This window comes from Sorex fumeus, unplaced genomic scaffold, assembly GCF_029834395.1.
Source record: "Sorex fumeus unplaced genomic scaffold, SorFum_2.1 ptg000032l, whole genome shotgun sequence".
NCBI classification, from domain to species: Eukaryota; Metazoa; Chordata; class Mammalia; order Eulipotyphla; family Soricidae; genus Sorex; species Sorex fumeus.
Genome location: NW_026606089.1, coordinates 11743833 through 11758512, shown reverse-complemented (window position 1 = coordinate 11758512; position 14680 = coordinate 11743833). Strand labels below are relative to the sequence as shown.

The 14680-nt window shown below is 51.2% G+C and overlaps 2 protein-coding genes across 2 annotated transcripts in view; one reads left to right on the top strand and one right to left on the bottom strand.

Moving 5' to 3' along the window:
- The window catches only part of ZMAT5 (zinc finger matrin-type 5), a 32511-nt gene extending 22167 nt beyond the window's left edge, over positions 1-10344 (bottom strand). The window contains exon 1 of the mRNA XM_056116549.1: positions 10245-10344. The gene's annotated coding sequence lies outside the window, so the exon portion shown is untranslated. The remainder of the gene's footprint in view (positions 1-10244) is intronic.
- A 317-nt stretch (positions 10345-10661) lies between these two features.
- Positions 10662-14248, top strand: LOC130025750 (cytochrome b-c1 complex subunit 9). Its single transcript, XM_056116553.1, has 2 exons — positions 10662-10862; positions 13982-14248. Exons 1-2 carry the CDS (start codon positions 10713-10715, stop codon positions 14018-14020), a joined length of 189 nt encoding a protein of 62 aa, XP_055972528.1. The 5' UTR covers positions 10662-10712; the 3' UTR covers positions 14021-14248.
- Positions 14249-14680: the final 432 nt, after the last annotated feature.

The window sequence follows — 14680 nt, the reverse complement described above, 5'->3', positions numbered from 1 at the left end:
CTTCCTCTGCCAGCTCAGGCAGGGCTGGCGCTAAAAGCCAACAGCTGCAGGCAGCGGGCTTGTGCCCTTAAGCTCACTGTAATTTCTTCCCATTACGGTCCCATCTGACCCAAGTAAACAGCAAAGGGGCACCAGAGGTCACTTCTTTCACCCAGCTATGGGGCGCGGCCATGTCCCAGAGATATTGCCTTGGGGGGGGGGGGCGGCCCAAAGACCACCCACCGAGACCCGACTCCAATGCAAGTGGCAAAAAGACCAGGTGACTGGGGCCACACACACAGTACAGGAATCACGGCACTTGCAGCCCGTAGCCTAGTCTAATTCAGTTCCCAATCTCCAACTCCACGAGCCCCCAAATACCCCACCCCCCACTTGACTGGGGCTGCAGACGCGGTGTAGGGTTAAGGTGCTCGGTCCATCCTGGGTTATAGGCACCACGTGGTCCCCCCACCACTTCTGGGTGTGGTACAAAAACTGCTCCCCAAAATAAGATCCATATGCCTGCCCTGACAGGAGCCCCGTTATGTCAGTCTCTCGGCTGCCCTGGGGAGCCCCACCCCGCTCTCCCAGCCTGGCCTCCTTGGGGAGTGCCCAGCTGACTCCCAGCAGATGCCTGAGGCTCCGGCCCCAGCCCGCTCCCACCTGGTGGGATCCAACGTTACACACTGAGGCACACACAGGCTATAGACCAGCCCCTGGAGAAAGGCCAGTCTAAGACAGTAGGTGACAGCTGAAAAACACAGTGAGGAGCTTGGCCCCATCACACGGGCAAGTCCAGCTTACTCACTCACTCAGCTCTGGCCTGAATCTGCGCTCTGTGGCTCTTGGGAAACTACCCTCTGACCAGCACAGAGACTCAAAGGGCTGGAATGCAATTTGGGAGGTACTGGCTTTAATCCCCGGGACCACCCACATGCTCTCCCTCCCAAGGGCCACTGCTGGGCACAGTCCCGGTGGTCCCCAGCATGGCCCTGCTGGTCAAAGCACTGAGCCCTCAGGCCACACATCTGGGCTGAGTGTTGCTGGGAGTGACCCCCAGATCCTCTAAGCCCTGCACGGGAGACAACCCCCGCCACCCCAAAAAGAGAGATTTCCAAGCCTCATGCAGAAAATGAAGGCAATATTCATATTTCATGGGATGATCATGAGGAAGAGATCAGGTGGAAGAGGGGTGTGGGTGCCCACATCCAGCAGTGCTCCTAGCCCAGAGGTTAAGGGTCCCTCCCAGTGTTTGGGGAACTCTGCTGTTCTGGGGATCCAACTGGGGGTCCCCGATGCAAAGCATGTGGGCCAGCTCAGGGAACGCTCTCCAGACATCTAAGACAATTTATCTGATGCTGCTCTGCGTGGGAGGAGGAGGACTTCCGTTTGTGTTCTGGGGCCACACCTGACAGTGCTAAGGGTTTATTTCTGGCTCTGTGCTCAGGGATCACTCCTGGTGGTGCTGAGGCTCTCGCTGAGGCCAGCACCGTCACCCCTGCATCTCTCCCGGCCTGCTGGTCCTAGGGAGAGGAATGAAACTGACAGGCGCGGTGAGGGTGGTGAAAAGGGGTGGGGGGAGCGGGGGAGAAGGGAAACCTGGAGCCCAGGCTGTGGCTGAAGAGGGACAGATCGAGGCAGCAGAGTGAGCAACTGGTTCAGGAGTCTCCCTCCGACTATTTTTACCTTCCTATTTGGAAACTCTGGCCTCAGGGGACCTATAACTGTCTGATAAGAGACTGTCTGTGCCTGCAGCTCTCTGGAGCCCAGATCCAGGTTCAGCTGACCCGCACTGGGCCAGGTCTTCTTGGAATCAGGGCATGCCCGATTAGCCTGCAGCCAGGGACTGAAGGAAATATCTACTCTAATGTCCCCACAAACTGGGTCATCCTTTGAATCAGGTCACTGGAACCATCCAAGACGTCTCTCCAAAGAGAGCAACAGAATTTAGCCCTGTCTTGCTTGTGGCTTTTGGTCCACACCCGACAGTGCTCTGGGGCTGTTTCCAGCTCTGTGCCTGGGGTCGTGGAGTGATGCAGACTGTACTGGACAGTGTGGCCCTCAGGGGACTATCTGCAGGTGCCCGGGACTGAACCGGAATCAGCCACTGCAAGGCATCAGGCTTCCTCTTGTACTTTCTCTCTGGCCCTGGGGTTGGGATTCAATCCAGTCTTCCTGCCTGCACCCCACACACTCATCTCACCGAGTTCTCTCCTCCCCTACTTTTTAAAATTATTATTTTTCTTTTTTGGGTCACTGTAGGATAACATCAGCCTGTGTTTCTCCATTGCCACAGGGAGTTTAGGTTTATCGGGTTACACCCATCACAGTGCTCCCATTCCTCTGTTTATCTGTAAACTCTTCTCTGTGCTCTCCTCCCCAATCGGCTAATCACCTTTTCTCCCTAATCAGATTCTGTTAGCTTGTAAGATCGGATCCTTCTAAGGACTTGTGTTATATTGTATTGAACTTGTATTATAAGTTACGTCTTTTGCATAGTTTACCTTAAAGCAATGTCCTGTATATGGACACAGGAAGACAGTTAATATTATGCTTTGTAACGTGGGAGTTGATTGACTCCAAATAATATTTACTCCTGGGCATCTGCTTTCTTGACTCAGTTGCCCTTAGTTCCTAGCACCCCAAAAGCAGGGTCCCAACGAGGGAATGAATGGATCCAGGGCAAGCTGTGAGCTACCCTGGCATCAAAATGGGCCAGGCCAAAGCACCACGATACTCAACTATAAGTTGAGGGCAGGATCATGGACAAATGCCGTCATGATCCAAAAGTAAGTAACGACGAGACTAGGACCCTGCTGGAGCTAGGAAGATTAACCTGGTCTGAGGACTGCGGTCTATATACAGTGAGATGTCTTCAGGAAGAACCAAACCTTAAGTTTATATCTCTTACTGTGCTCATACAGAATGACACTGCTAGAAATATTAGGAGTAGATTTACTACAACTATTTAAGTGGATTACTAGCTGAGGAAAGGACACACCCTCTTTGGGATCCCACCCTTGAACAAATCTCCTAATAATCTGGAATAATCTCTTTAGATGAGATTTTTTATCCTTGAATTAATCTCCTCGAGAAGTGATCTTACCTCTCTTTGTTGATTTGTTAATGTTCAACCCACCTTTGTGTCAGCGCCTTACATGATTGCTATATAAACTAAGACTGTAAGCTTGGAGGGAGCGAGAAGGCACAGGCAGGGGTGTAGGCTGAGGCTGAGGCTTGGGCTCGGGTTCAGGCCGGGGCTCGGGCTCAGGCTCCAGAGAGCAGAGTCAGAAGTAAGAGGGGCTCAGGCATGAGAGAGAGAAGCAGAAGGGGAGTGAAGATTGGAATAAATTACAATGGATACCGACCAGCCTGGCCCTCGTTTCCTTCCTTCCTCTGCCCACCACCATCAACCTTCCTCCGGGGGTGGGGGAAACGGCTCAAGACTACCAAATGTGGGTGGTGAACGTGGGCGCAGGCGGTGGGAGAGATAGAGCGAGAGCACTGAGATAGACTTTTGAAAACACACAGGTCACACCCAGCAATGCACAGGAGTCACTCCTGGCTCTGCATTCAGGAATTACCCCTGGCGGTGCTCAGGGGACCATACGGGATGCTGGGAATTGAACCCAGGCCAGCCACGTGCAAGGCAAATGCCCTATCTGCTGTGCTATTGCTCCAGCCCCCCCCCCCCCCCACTTTTTTAAGAAAGGAATTTTCCCTCCAGTTTTAAAACAAAACATGCTAAATGTAGAAATTCTGAAAAACAGAAATATACATACGCACAGATCCTAAGATCAGCATTCTTCCACTTTTTTATACCTGCATCTCGGGACCTGCCCTGCATATATCAACCAGCCAACAAATGGGCAGTTGTAACTGAGGTTGTAGACCCATGGTCTTCAATCTTCCTACACCTGCTACAGATAATCCTCTTACCCAGACACAACTACAGTAAATATTCTGTGTCTCCTTGTATTTGTGTGTGCTTGTGCATGTGTGCATATGGATGTGTGTGTATTTCTGGAAGAGGATTTTCTCCTTAAAAAAGAAAAAGTGGGGCTGGAATGATAGTACAGTGGGTAGGGCAATTGCCTTGCACATGGCCAACCCGGGTTTGATCCCAGGCATCCCACATGGTCCCCCGAGCACCTGAAGGAGTGATTCATTGTTGGAGTACACGGAGCTTAGGTTTATCAGATTGTACCCATCACAGTGCTCCCGAGTCACTCCCATTACTTTGTCTGTCTGTAACCTCTTCTATGCTCTCTTCTCCAACCAATTTGTAAGGTCTCATCCTGCTTAGACACTGAAGCTGTACTGTAAGTTAATATTGTCTTTCTCCTCTCCTTATGTCTTTTGAGCAGTTTACTTTAATGCAATGTCCTTTTGTATAGATACAGGAAGACAATTAATTAATATGCTCCGTAACTTAGGAATTGATTGGCTTTGAATATTATTCACTCCTGGGCATCTGCCTTCTCAACTTAAGCCTCAGCTGCCCTCACTTCCTAGTACCCCAAGGGCAGGGTCCCGACGTGGGACTGGATGGAACCAGGGCAAGCCGGTAAGTTATGTGCTACCCTGGCATCGCGATGGGCCAGGCCAAGGTGCCACGATTCTTAACTATAAGTTAAGAGGTTGATCATAGGCAAATGATGTCATGATCCAAAAGTAACAACGAGACTAGGGCCCTGCTGCTAGGAATAGGAAAGATAATCTGGCCTGAGCACTGCAGTCTGAGATCGAGATGGCCCTAGGAGAGCAATTCTATAAGCTTAAGGTATTTCTCACTGTGTCCATACAAAATGATTAATATTATGTATGCTTATATGTTGGTTGGACAAGGAGAGGAGAAACACGTCCTAGAAGCAGTTTTCCTTTGTGTCCTGACTAGCTTGGATGAGACTGAACTTTCTCCCCTTCAAACTGCCTTCAGTAAATGATTTCAGTATACTGAGGTAGTTTCTCTTATCTCACAGGAACCTAGCTGGCCTTAGGTATACAGATCCCAGGTGCTAAGCCAGGCCTGGTCTTTGGGATGTAGATACCTGGCTCCAGGCTGGCTGATTTGGAGATGCAGATTCCAAGCTCTAGCAGACTGGTCTTTGTTGTGCTAATCCAAGTGCTTATAGTTTGTGAAAGGATTACTGGCCGGCAGATTTAAAGAAACAATGTATGTTTTGCCTCAATGTTCTTTCTGTAACTCCTTTTGATGACATCATTATATTGCGCCCTTTAGAGGTACTATGATCTATATAAGGGAGATTTCAGGGCTCTCTGGGGGGACAGTGCATTAGAGAACCTGGGAAGATGGGGCTGAGGACAGAAGCTGAGAGAACAAAGGTGCATGTGCTTGAGAACTCCTGAAGCCTCCATGACATACATCTCTTCCGTGTAATAAATCGCTGCTAAGACCAACCAGCTTGGCCTCGTTTCCTTCCTTCGCCTGACCATCGCCATCGACATCTGTGGAGTGGGGAAACGGCCTGGCCGCCGGCCTTTTTATTTTTGTGTGTTTACACAATTCATGAGTGGAAAGCCAGGAGTAACCCCTGAGCATCACTGGATGTGACCCAAAAAGCCGGGGGGGGCGGGGGGGGGGGAAGGTGTGTGTGGGGATTGGAGAGATGGTACAGTGAGTACGGTGGATGACCTGGGTTTGATCCTGAGTACCACCAGGAGTGTGATCCCTGAGTAGAGAGCCAGGAGTAAGGCCTGGGCACCACTGGGTGGCCCAAACCCCCTCTTAGAAAGACATTTAGATCTCAGGCCCAGAGGAGGCTCAAAAGGCTGAATATTCTGCATGTTTTGCATGTGGGGGCTCTAGGTTCAGTCCTTGGCACTATGTGGACCTCTGAGGTCTGCCAGGAGCAGTCCCTGAAGAGCACCGAGTTAGGAGCAGGGGCCACCAGCACTGCCCAGTGTGATTCCCAAACAGGTGGAGATGTCAGGTTCTGGCTCAGCCTCTCCTGAGGCTGCAGTCAGGGTTTCAGTGGGAGACTGCTCAGAGGATGGGAGTGCAGGCTTGACAAGTGGGAGTCTTGGGTTTGGGCGTCAGTACCACTTGGACCCTGAGTACTGAGCTGGGAGTAATCCTGAGCACTGCAGGGCTGACCTTAAAACCAAATAGACAAAAAGAGAGGTCGGCTAGGGCTCCGCTTCCTAAGATTTGACTGGGGCTGGAAGGCCTGCTGTTAATTATGTCAGCTCATGGGTGGTAGCAGAAGGTTCCAGTTCCTTGCCACAGGGACCTTGCCACATGGCTGCTCATGACAGAGCAGTTGGCTTACCCGCTGCAAATGGTCAGAGAAAGGGATATACCAGGATAGAAGCTGCGGTCATTTTTGGGGGGAAGGGTTCCACCCAGTGATGCGCAGGGGTTATTCCAGTCTCTGCGCAACCCGGTATCCCTGGGGAGGGAGAGCATGTGGTCCTGGGGATTAAACCCAGTGCCTTCTGCCCTGAGTTCCAGCCCTTTGAGCCGGTGCTAGTCAGAGGGTTGCTTCCAGAGAGTCTCACAGCCCTAATGTGGCAGGGCTGAGCCTCAGACCAGCGCTGAGTGACCGGGATAAGCACTGGCTGGACTTGTCCGTGTGATCTGAGGCAAGTTCCTCCCCTCCACTGCCCCCGTCCCCATTTTTCAATCATCATCTACTGCCTTAGAAGAGCATTTCTACAAGGGGGAAACAGGATCTATAGCCTTTGTCTCAGCATGTTCTTAGATCCTGGACCAAAACCCAAAAAATAAATAAATAAGAGAAAAAGTCTAACATATTGGGTTTTTCTAGTAAGTAATCTATGGGAAATGGACTTCTTAGGTTACATATCTGAAGTAGATGAGAAGAAAATCAAATATATTAAATTTACAAGTAAAGATGTAAGGGAATATAATCAAGCTGGAAATAGTGTTGAATGTTTAAAGAAATGGAGTTGTCCAATGTGAGTTCAAACATGAAACTAAAGAAAAATTAAGGTCATTTTTCTTATTTTTCTAGACATGTACAGAATAATAACTTCTAAATGAAAACCAATTACTTCAAAAAGCCAGGTTTGGGGACTGGAAAGACAGGATAGAGGTTAAGGCTCTTGCGTGCATATTGCAAAACCCTATTTGATCCTCAGAACCACATAAGGACCCCTAAGCACCACCAGAAGTGATCCCTGGGCACAAAGCCAGGAGTAAGCACTAAGCAGTAGGGATGTGACCACAAAACGAAAGTTAGTTTTTGTTTGTTTTGGGGGCTTTTTGGGTCACACCCAGCAATGCTCAGCGGTTTCTCCTGGCTCTGCACTCAGGAATCACTCCTGGCAGAGCTGGGGGACCATATAGGATGCTGGGGATCGAACCTGGGTTGAGTGCATGCAAGGCAAACGCTCTACATATATTACATGCAGCCCACCCTGGTTTGACCCCAAGCACATCTGGTCCCCTGAGAACTGCCAAGAGTTTCCGCTGAGTACAGTCAGAAGAAGCCAACGAGCACTGCCACGTATGGCTCACCCTGCCACTCCCCATCCCCCTCAATAAAGACAGCAAGTAAAGCAACAAGTCACACATTAATTTCCTGTGATCTTCTCTACCCTTGCCCCCTAAAATGATTCCTCCTTCCTCTGAACTTCCCCAAGGTCAGATTTGTGGCCGATAAATAACGTATGTCTTCTTTCCCAGGAAGCACCCAAGATTCTCTCCTAAGGATACTTTGCAATTATTAAGTAAATAACTGCAGGAAGGATAATGCAGCACCTATGGGGGAGCAACTGTACCTTTTTCCCTGGCTCCTAACATGGCATTACTGTTGCTTTTAATGAGGCAATCCTGGAAACCAGTTCCTGGTTCTCAATGCCTCACCTATCCCAAAGATGTTTGTTTGTTCTGGTGCCAGACGCAGAGGTGCTGGGGATGGGGATACGGTACTGGGTATGGAACTGAGGCTCCTGCATGCAAAGCATGCACTCCACTCCACTAAACGCTCTCCCCCCCTCCCCCCGCACCCCTATCCCAAAGGTTTTTAGTCCCTGGTCTGGACACTTCAACTCCAAATCCTAGTGGCCTTGGAACACCGCTTGATGTCTAAGGAGCGTGTAAATGTCACTGCATCACTGTCATCCCTTTGTTCATTGATTTACTCGAGCAGGTGCCAGTAACGTCTTCATCTGTCCCAGCCCTGAGATTTTAGCAGCCGCTCCTTACTCGTCTTTCCCAACGCCGCTGTACTGGAGGCTCTTTCAGGGAAATGAAACCCGTTATTGTTACTGTTTTTGGCATATCGAATACGCCAAGGGTAGCTTGCCAGGCTCTGCCGTGTAAATTTAACATGATCAAATAGCTGAAGTTAAGATCATCGCCACAGGGGCTGGGGTTGTGGCCCAGAAGTATGACATGTATGAGGACCTGGGTTCCACAACTGACAAGGAAATAAAAATTCTTTGCTGATTTAAACTCGAAACTATCCTTACATCACAAAAATTAGTAAAAATGTGATCAATCATCTAGGACTGAAGAGACAGTATAGCCGTTAAGGTGGTTACTTTGCGCGCAGCCATTCCTGGTGGCATATATGGTGCCCCAAGTACCACCAGGGGTGATCCCTGAGTTCAGAACCAGCAGCTCTTAGCACCACTGGGTGTGGCCCAGACACAAAAATATATACAATCATCTAGACAAAACTTAAGTCAACTTAGTTGAGACTTCCCTAGTTGCGTTCACAAAAAACTTCGGTGAATAGTTTTACTGTTGAATCTGTCAAATATATCAGACTCACTGAAAAAAAAAACAAAACTTCCCTCTCAAAATTGAGTTCTTGCACTCATGCATGGAGAGGTCACGACAGGCTGAGTGCACTTGGGGTGCAACCGCCAGCACCACATGGTCCCCGGGACACAGAGCCAGGAAAAGATGCTCAAACCAAACCATCAGAACAAAACTTAGATGTCAGGACAAGGGATGGAGATCAGCAGTGGAGCGCTTGCCTTGCACGCCATAAGAACCTGATTTGGATCCTGGCTACTGCAAAAGAAAGGAAAGCAGAAAACAAAACTTAGATGTCATCCTAGGTTCCTCTTTACAAGTGACATGCACCTGTCAGAAGTTTGTCCTTCCTTCCCAAATACATCCCAAATCTGATCACTCCGCTAATCCACACCTTTATTTTTGTTTTGTCTTGCGGCCACACCTGGTGATGCTGAGGGTTTACTACTGGCTCTGTACTCAGGAATTCCTCCTGGCAGGACTTGAGGATCGTGTGGAGTGCGGGGGTTGAGACCTGGGTCTGCAGCGTGCAAGGCAAGCGCAATATTCACTTTCCATCTCTCTGATCCGTACCTTTAATCTAGAGGAGATTCCGCCTCTGCAGACACACTGTAACTTGCCCGTTTCCCTTTCCTCTCCAGGGAGCAGCCAGAATATTAAAACATAAATTAGAATGCTTACACCCTAGTTAAAACCCTTCCTACGACAATTAACAAAGAAAATAAGACCTCTTCCCTCGGGCCTTAGAGACAGATAGGAGCTGAGCCTACCTCTCCGCTCTGCTTTCCTCCCAACGCCCCCAGACAGCAGAGCCTCAAGGCCTTTGCCTGACCCACCAGTATTCATGGGGGTCTCGGTTAAAAGTCACCCTGGACCCCCCCTAGATCTCGAAAAGCTAAGACTGCGCCCTCAGGCGTCTCCCACACCGTCCTGACCGCATCTCCCCACCTCCACACACTCAGGGTGCTCCAAGCCGGGGTTCCCCGCCGGGTGCCCCGCACAAAGCTCAGCCAAAGGGGCTCAGGAAAGATTTGCTGAAGAGCCCTGGTGCTGCCAAATCCCTGTTCCTGGCGGTGCTCAGAGGCTGCTCCTGGCTCAGTGCTCAGCATGACCCCGGAGAGCGCCGCCCCTCCACGACGATCCGGCCAGCCCCCGCCCAGTTCTCTCCCACGCCCCAGAGGACAGGAACGTCCTCCCCTCTCCCGCCTTCCAGGGCGCGGCCCCCCGAGGGGAGCGGAACAGGAAGCACCGGCAGGGCCGTTCCTCCCCCCCCCCAGGCCAGGCTCAGAGCTCCTGCACCCCCAGACTCCACTTCCGGCACCAACTCCAGAGAAGCCGGCGGGGCTGAGAGGGGCTGGGCTGAGAGACCCCCGCGGAGCCCCGAGGGCAGCGGGCGCACGGTCTCGCCAACGTGGACGGTGCGGCGCGCCGGGAGAAGTCCTGCAGGGGAGGGGACGGCGGGGGGGAAGGGGAGACCAGGTTCGACCGCTCCGGGTCCCGCCAAAGAAGGTACCTGGTGCCGCCGGGCCGCACCGCTCCGAGCTCCTCCTCTTGCCCTTGCGTGGCGCGCTGCTGGCTGGGATCTGTAGTCCCTCCCGGCCGGTGGCCGCCGCTCTTCCCAGAAGCCTTTGCGAAGCAAAGACTCGGGGATCGGGGAAGAGGGCGGGCGAGTCGAGCGCAAGGGCTTCTGGGTGTTGTAGTTCCACGTAGTTAATCAGCCCGGAGTTCTAGAGGCTAAAAATCGGGCAATTTTCGTTTTAGCATATTGTTTGGGTCTCCCTGACCTATCTCATATGACAATTTACCCCCCTCACCCAACTTAAGGCATCAATTTCCTCTGTGGGGCAAAAGCGAACGGTGCGCGTGATGTTACATGAACTACAAATCCCACAATGCGCTGCGCGCCGCGGCCCCTGGCGGGGGCGGGGTGCAAGGTCGGGCCCGGCGCGGTCTGGAGGAGCGAGCCCGGCGGCGGAGAATCATGGCGGGTTCGGCGATCACCGCGAAGCTGTACTCGGCGCTGTTCCGCAGGACCTCCACCTTCGCCCTCACCATCGCCGTGGGCGCCCTGTTCTTCGAACGCGCCTTCGATCAAGGCGCGGACGCGATCTACGAGCAGATCAACCAGGGGGTGAGGGCCTGGGCTGTCCCTGACCTTGGGCCCTCCTGAGGGGTGACAGTGGCAGTGGAGGCGGGGCGGGACGCGCTCCCCCTTTATGGGGAAGGGGTAGGCTCCGGGGGCCCCTCTGTGTGTACTGCTGCTGCCTGTGCCCGCGGCATGGGGTGAACCCTGAACTTGTGTGAGGTCAATTGATTGCACTTTGCAGGGGCTGGCAGCATTGCATTGCCGACGCCCACCCTCACGCCCACATTTGCAGAAACCCGAAAGTTTTTTGGTTTTTTATGTTCTTTTTGGGTCACACCTGGCGTTGCACAGGGGTTATTCCTGGTTCTGCACTCAGGAATCACCCCTGGCGGTGTTCAGGGGACCACATGGGATGCTGGGAATCAAACCCGGGTGGGCCGCGTGCAAGGCAAACGCCCTACCCGCTGTGCTATTGCTCCAGCCCCAAACCCGAAAGTTTTTAATGAAAGCTCAGGATTCGCTAATGCCAGGTTCCAGGGGTGGAACCTGTTCTCGCCTCTTCTGAGGTTTTCTTTGGAGTTTTGGGGTCAGACCTGGCAGTCTTCAGGGCTTCTGGAGGGGTTCAGGGAACCATTTGGGGCGCGGGGATCGAACTTGGATTGGCCACGTGCAAAGCCCTGTTCTATCTCGCCAGCCCTCTTCGGAGGTTTTCAAGGGCAGGTTTGAGAGGGCGATTGTGGTGATAAGGACATTTTCTTTGACCTGGTGGCTGGTTTTTCACGTGGCACTTCTCTTCCCATGGGCCCCACGCAGGGAGCTTGAGATTAGTAGTAGTAGGAGGAGTGGGGACTATGAACTAGGCCCTGTCACTTAATAATTGCCATTCAGTTGGGTAAGTTTCTTTAAGTCGCTGAGCTTCACTTTGAATCTATGAAATAGAAATAATTGGAACTACCTTGGACTGAGTATGAGGACTAGATGAGGTACAGGCAAGATGCCACAGTGCCTGGTATGTAATACAACTCAAAAAATGACATTGGAGAAGGAGCAATAGGACAATAGGTAGGACACTTGTCTTGCACGTGGCCCTTCCTGGTTTGATTCCGGCATTCCAATGTCCCTGAGCCCTGCAGGAATGAACCCTGAGCACAGAGCCAGAAGTAAACTCCTGAGCAGGAGGTCGAAAAAAGACATCAGTTGCATTTTTTTTTTTTTTATGGAGGAGAGGTAGACTATATCTAGTTGTGCTTGGAGCTTATTCCTGGTTTTGCGCTTAGGAATCACTCCAGGTTGGGCTGGGGGACCAGATGGGATGCCAGAAATCAAATCTGGGTCAGGCATGCAAGGTCAGTGTTCTACAAAAAGATCGAGGGGCCAGAGTGATAGTTCAACAGGTAGGGCACTTTCTTTGCCATGGGTTCTATTCCTGGCATTAGTAATTCCTGGGTACGGTGCAAGGAGTAACCCTTGAGCATCACCAGGTGTGACCCAGAAAGACAAAAAAAAAGTAAAGAATGAATCCTCCACACCTTAACTAACTTCCTAGATCATGTCTTTTTTCCTTCCCTTCCTCTTCCTTCTTTCCTTCCATCATTTCATGTTTTAGGAGAAAATGGAAGCATGCAGGGAGGGAACAACACCTTTTAGGCTCATTGTACACTAGGAACTGGGCTTGCTTTATAGATCGATTCATTTTGGTTTTAGGACCACACCCCACTATGCTCAGGGCTACTCCTGGCAGTACTGGGGACCATATAGTGCCAGCGGGGTTGAACCTGGGCCTTCTGTTGGCCAGGCATGTGTGGTAGCCCACTGACCTCTTGCCTTATCCCCTTGCTTGCTTGCTTTTGTTTTTTGGACCATACCCGGTAATGCTCACGGCTTCCTCCTGGCTCTGCACTCAGGGATCGCTCCTGATGGGCTCAGGGGACCAATCGAATCCAGGTCAGCCACATGCAAGGCAAAACACCCACCCTGCTGTGCTCTCTGGCCTTCTCTGTTCCCTTTGTCGCTTTCGATTGGCTAGTACTGAGGAAGATCTTATACTAATTACCCTGGTTCACCGTTCACTTACTTTGGGGTGTGGGCAGGGGGTCACTCTTGTAGTACTTCATGCTTACCCCAGACTCTGGGTTCAGAGATCACTCCTGGGGGCTTAGGAGACCATGTGAGTGCTGGGGATTGAACCACATGTGGTGCTGAGGAGTTCTCAGCTCAGTTCTCTCTGGCCCCATCCCCTGGTTTTTACTACAAGGCCAAGGTTCTCTCACTCTATCACCCTGTCAGTTCTGTCTGCTAATGCTTTGCCATCTGTGGCCAGTGCAATTTTACTTTATGAAGATGCTGTTGCCATTGTTGGACCTCCTGCAAGCAATTCCTACAGCCATTCCCTTGCTTGGGAAAGATACCTAAACACTTTAGCAGTGACAACCCATTTTGTAAGCTTTTTAGAATGAGAATACAGCTCATTCCTATCCAAGACTCAGCAATTTGTGGAAATTTAAAAAAAAAGCGGGGGGTAGGGCTCACTGTGAGATTTGATGTGGAGACTTGTGACCCCAGTAGTAATAACTGAGTGATAGAGTCGAGGAGTTGGCCAGGTTCTGCTCCTTAATAATTAGTCACATGCTTTGTGCTGGCGCTATGACCCAGCAGTGGAGCGTACGCCTTAATGTGTGAGGCTCTGGGTTTGAACCCCAGCAGTGGGGAAGCAGGGAGGAATGCATGCTTTGGGGCAGTTCTCACAATCTATCACCATTACCCCCCTTTTTTTGGGGGGGGCACCCCTTGCAGTGCTCAGGGCGTCCTCCTGGCTCTGCTCAGGGATCATTACTGGCATTGCTCAGGGCACCATATGTGATGCAAGGGATTGAACCCAGGTCCGCCACATATAAGGCAAATGCTCTACCCAGTGTACTGCCACTCTCGCCCACCCCATCTCCTTTAAAAAGATGGTCATTCCCAGGGTGATTGAGCCGGCCCAAGCATCCCACAGATGTTGGCAGGCATGTGTGTCAAGCAGAGTGCCATTCCGCCCTGCTCGTCACAACGGCCAGGATATGGTCTGCGTTTACCTCACACTTGTTCTAAAGACCGGGGCAGTGGGAGGAGTGTAAAATATGAAAGGAGAAACTGAAAGTCGGCCTCTTGTCTCTAACATGCAGAAACTGTGGAAACACATCAAGCACAAGTATGAGAACTAGGGTCTCCTCAGAGGCCTCCATTCACGCGGAGCAGAAGGACCAGGCCCACCCACCAGCTCTTTGCTCAGAGCCAGAAACTCAGCTTGAAGATGCTGCTTGAGTTAACTCCTCCCGGACCACCTTTTAACTGTTGGCAAGAAATGGCTTCACCCGACAGACTCTTGAACTTCTGCTAATGTTTGAAATCTGTGTAAAGTCATCGGCCAATAAATGTGATTTCTAACCTCAGTCTGGCTTCTGTCTTGAGTCCTTTATTAAACTCTTCTTCAGTGTTTGGAGCCGTAGCACAGCAAGTAGGGCGTTTGCCTTGCACGCGGCCGACACGGGTTCGCTTCCTCATCGTAGAGCCTGACAAGCTCCCTGTGGCATATTCGATATGCCAGAAACAGTAACAAGTCTTACAATGGAGGCATTACTGGTGCCCACTCGAACAAATATATATGTAATTTGGGGTATGTGTGTGATTTTTTTGGGTCATACCCAGAGATGTGCAGGGGTTACTCCTGGCTCTGCACTCTGAAACTATTCCTGGCGGTGCTTGGGAGACCATACGGGATGCCTGGGATCGAACCTGGGTTGACCACATGCAAGGCAAATGCCCTCCACCCTGGACTATCTCTCTGGTCTCATAATACACCAGGTAGGGCGTTTGTCTTGGAT

Excerpts from the sequence above, each read along its gene's own strand:
- LOC130025750 (XM_056116553.1), top strand. The coding sequence starts at position 10,713 with ATGGCGGGTTCGGCGATCACCGCGAAGCTGTACTCGGCGCTGTTCCGC. Across the intron at positions 10,863-13,981 it reads ACGAGCAGATCAACCAGGGG|AAACTGTGGAAACACATCAA; the intron begins GTGAGGGCCTGG and ends TCTAACATGCAG.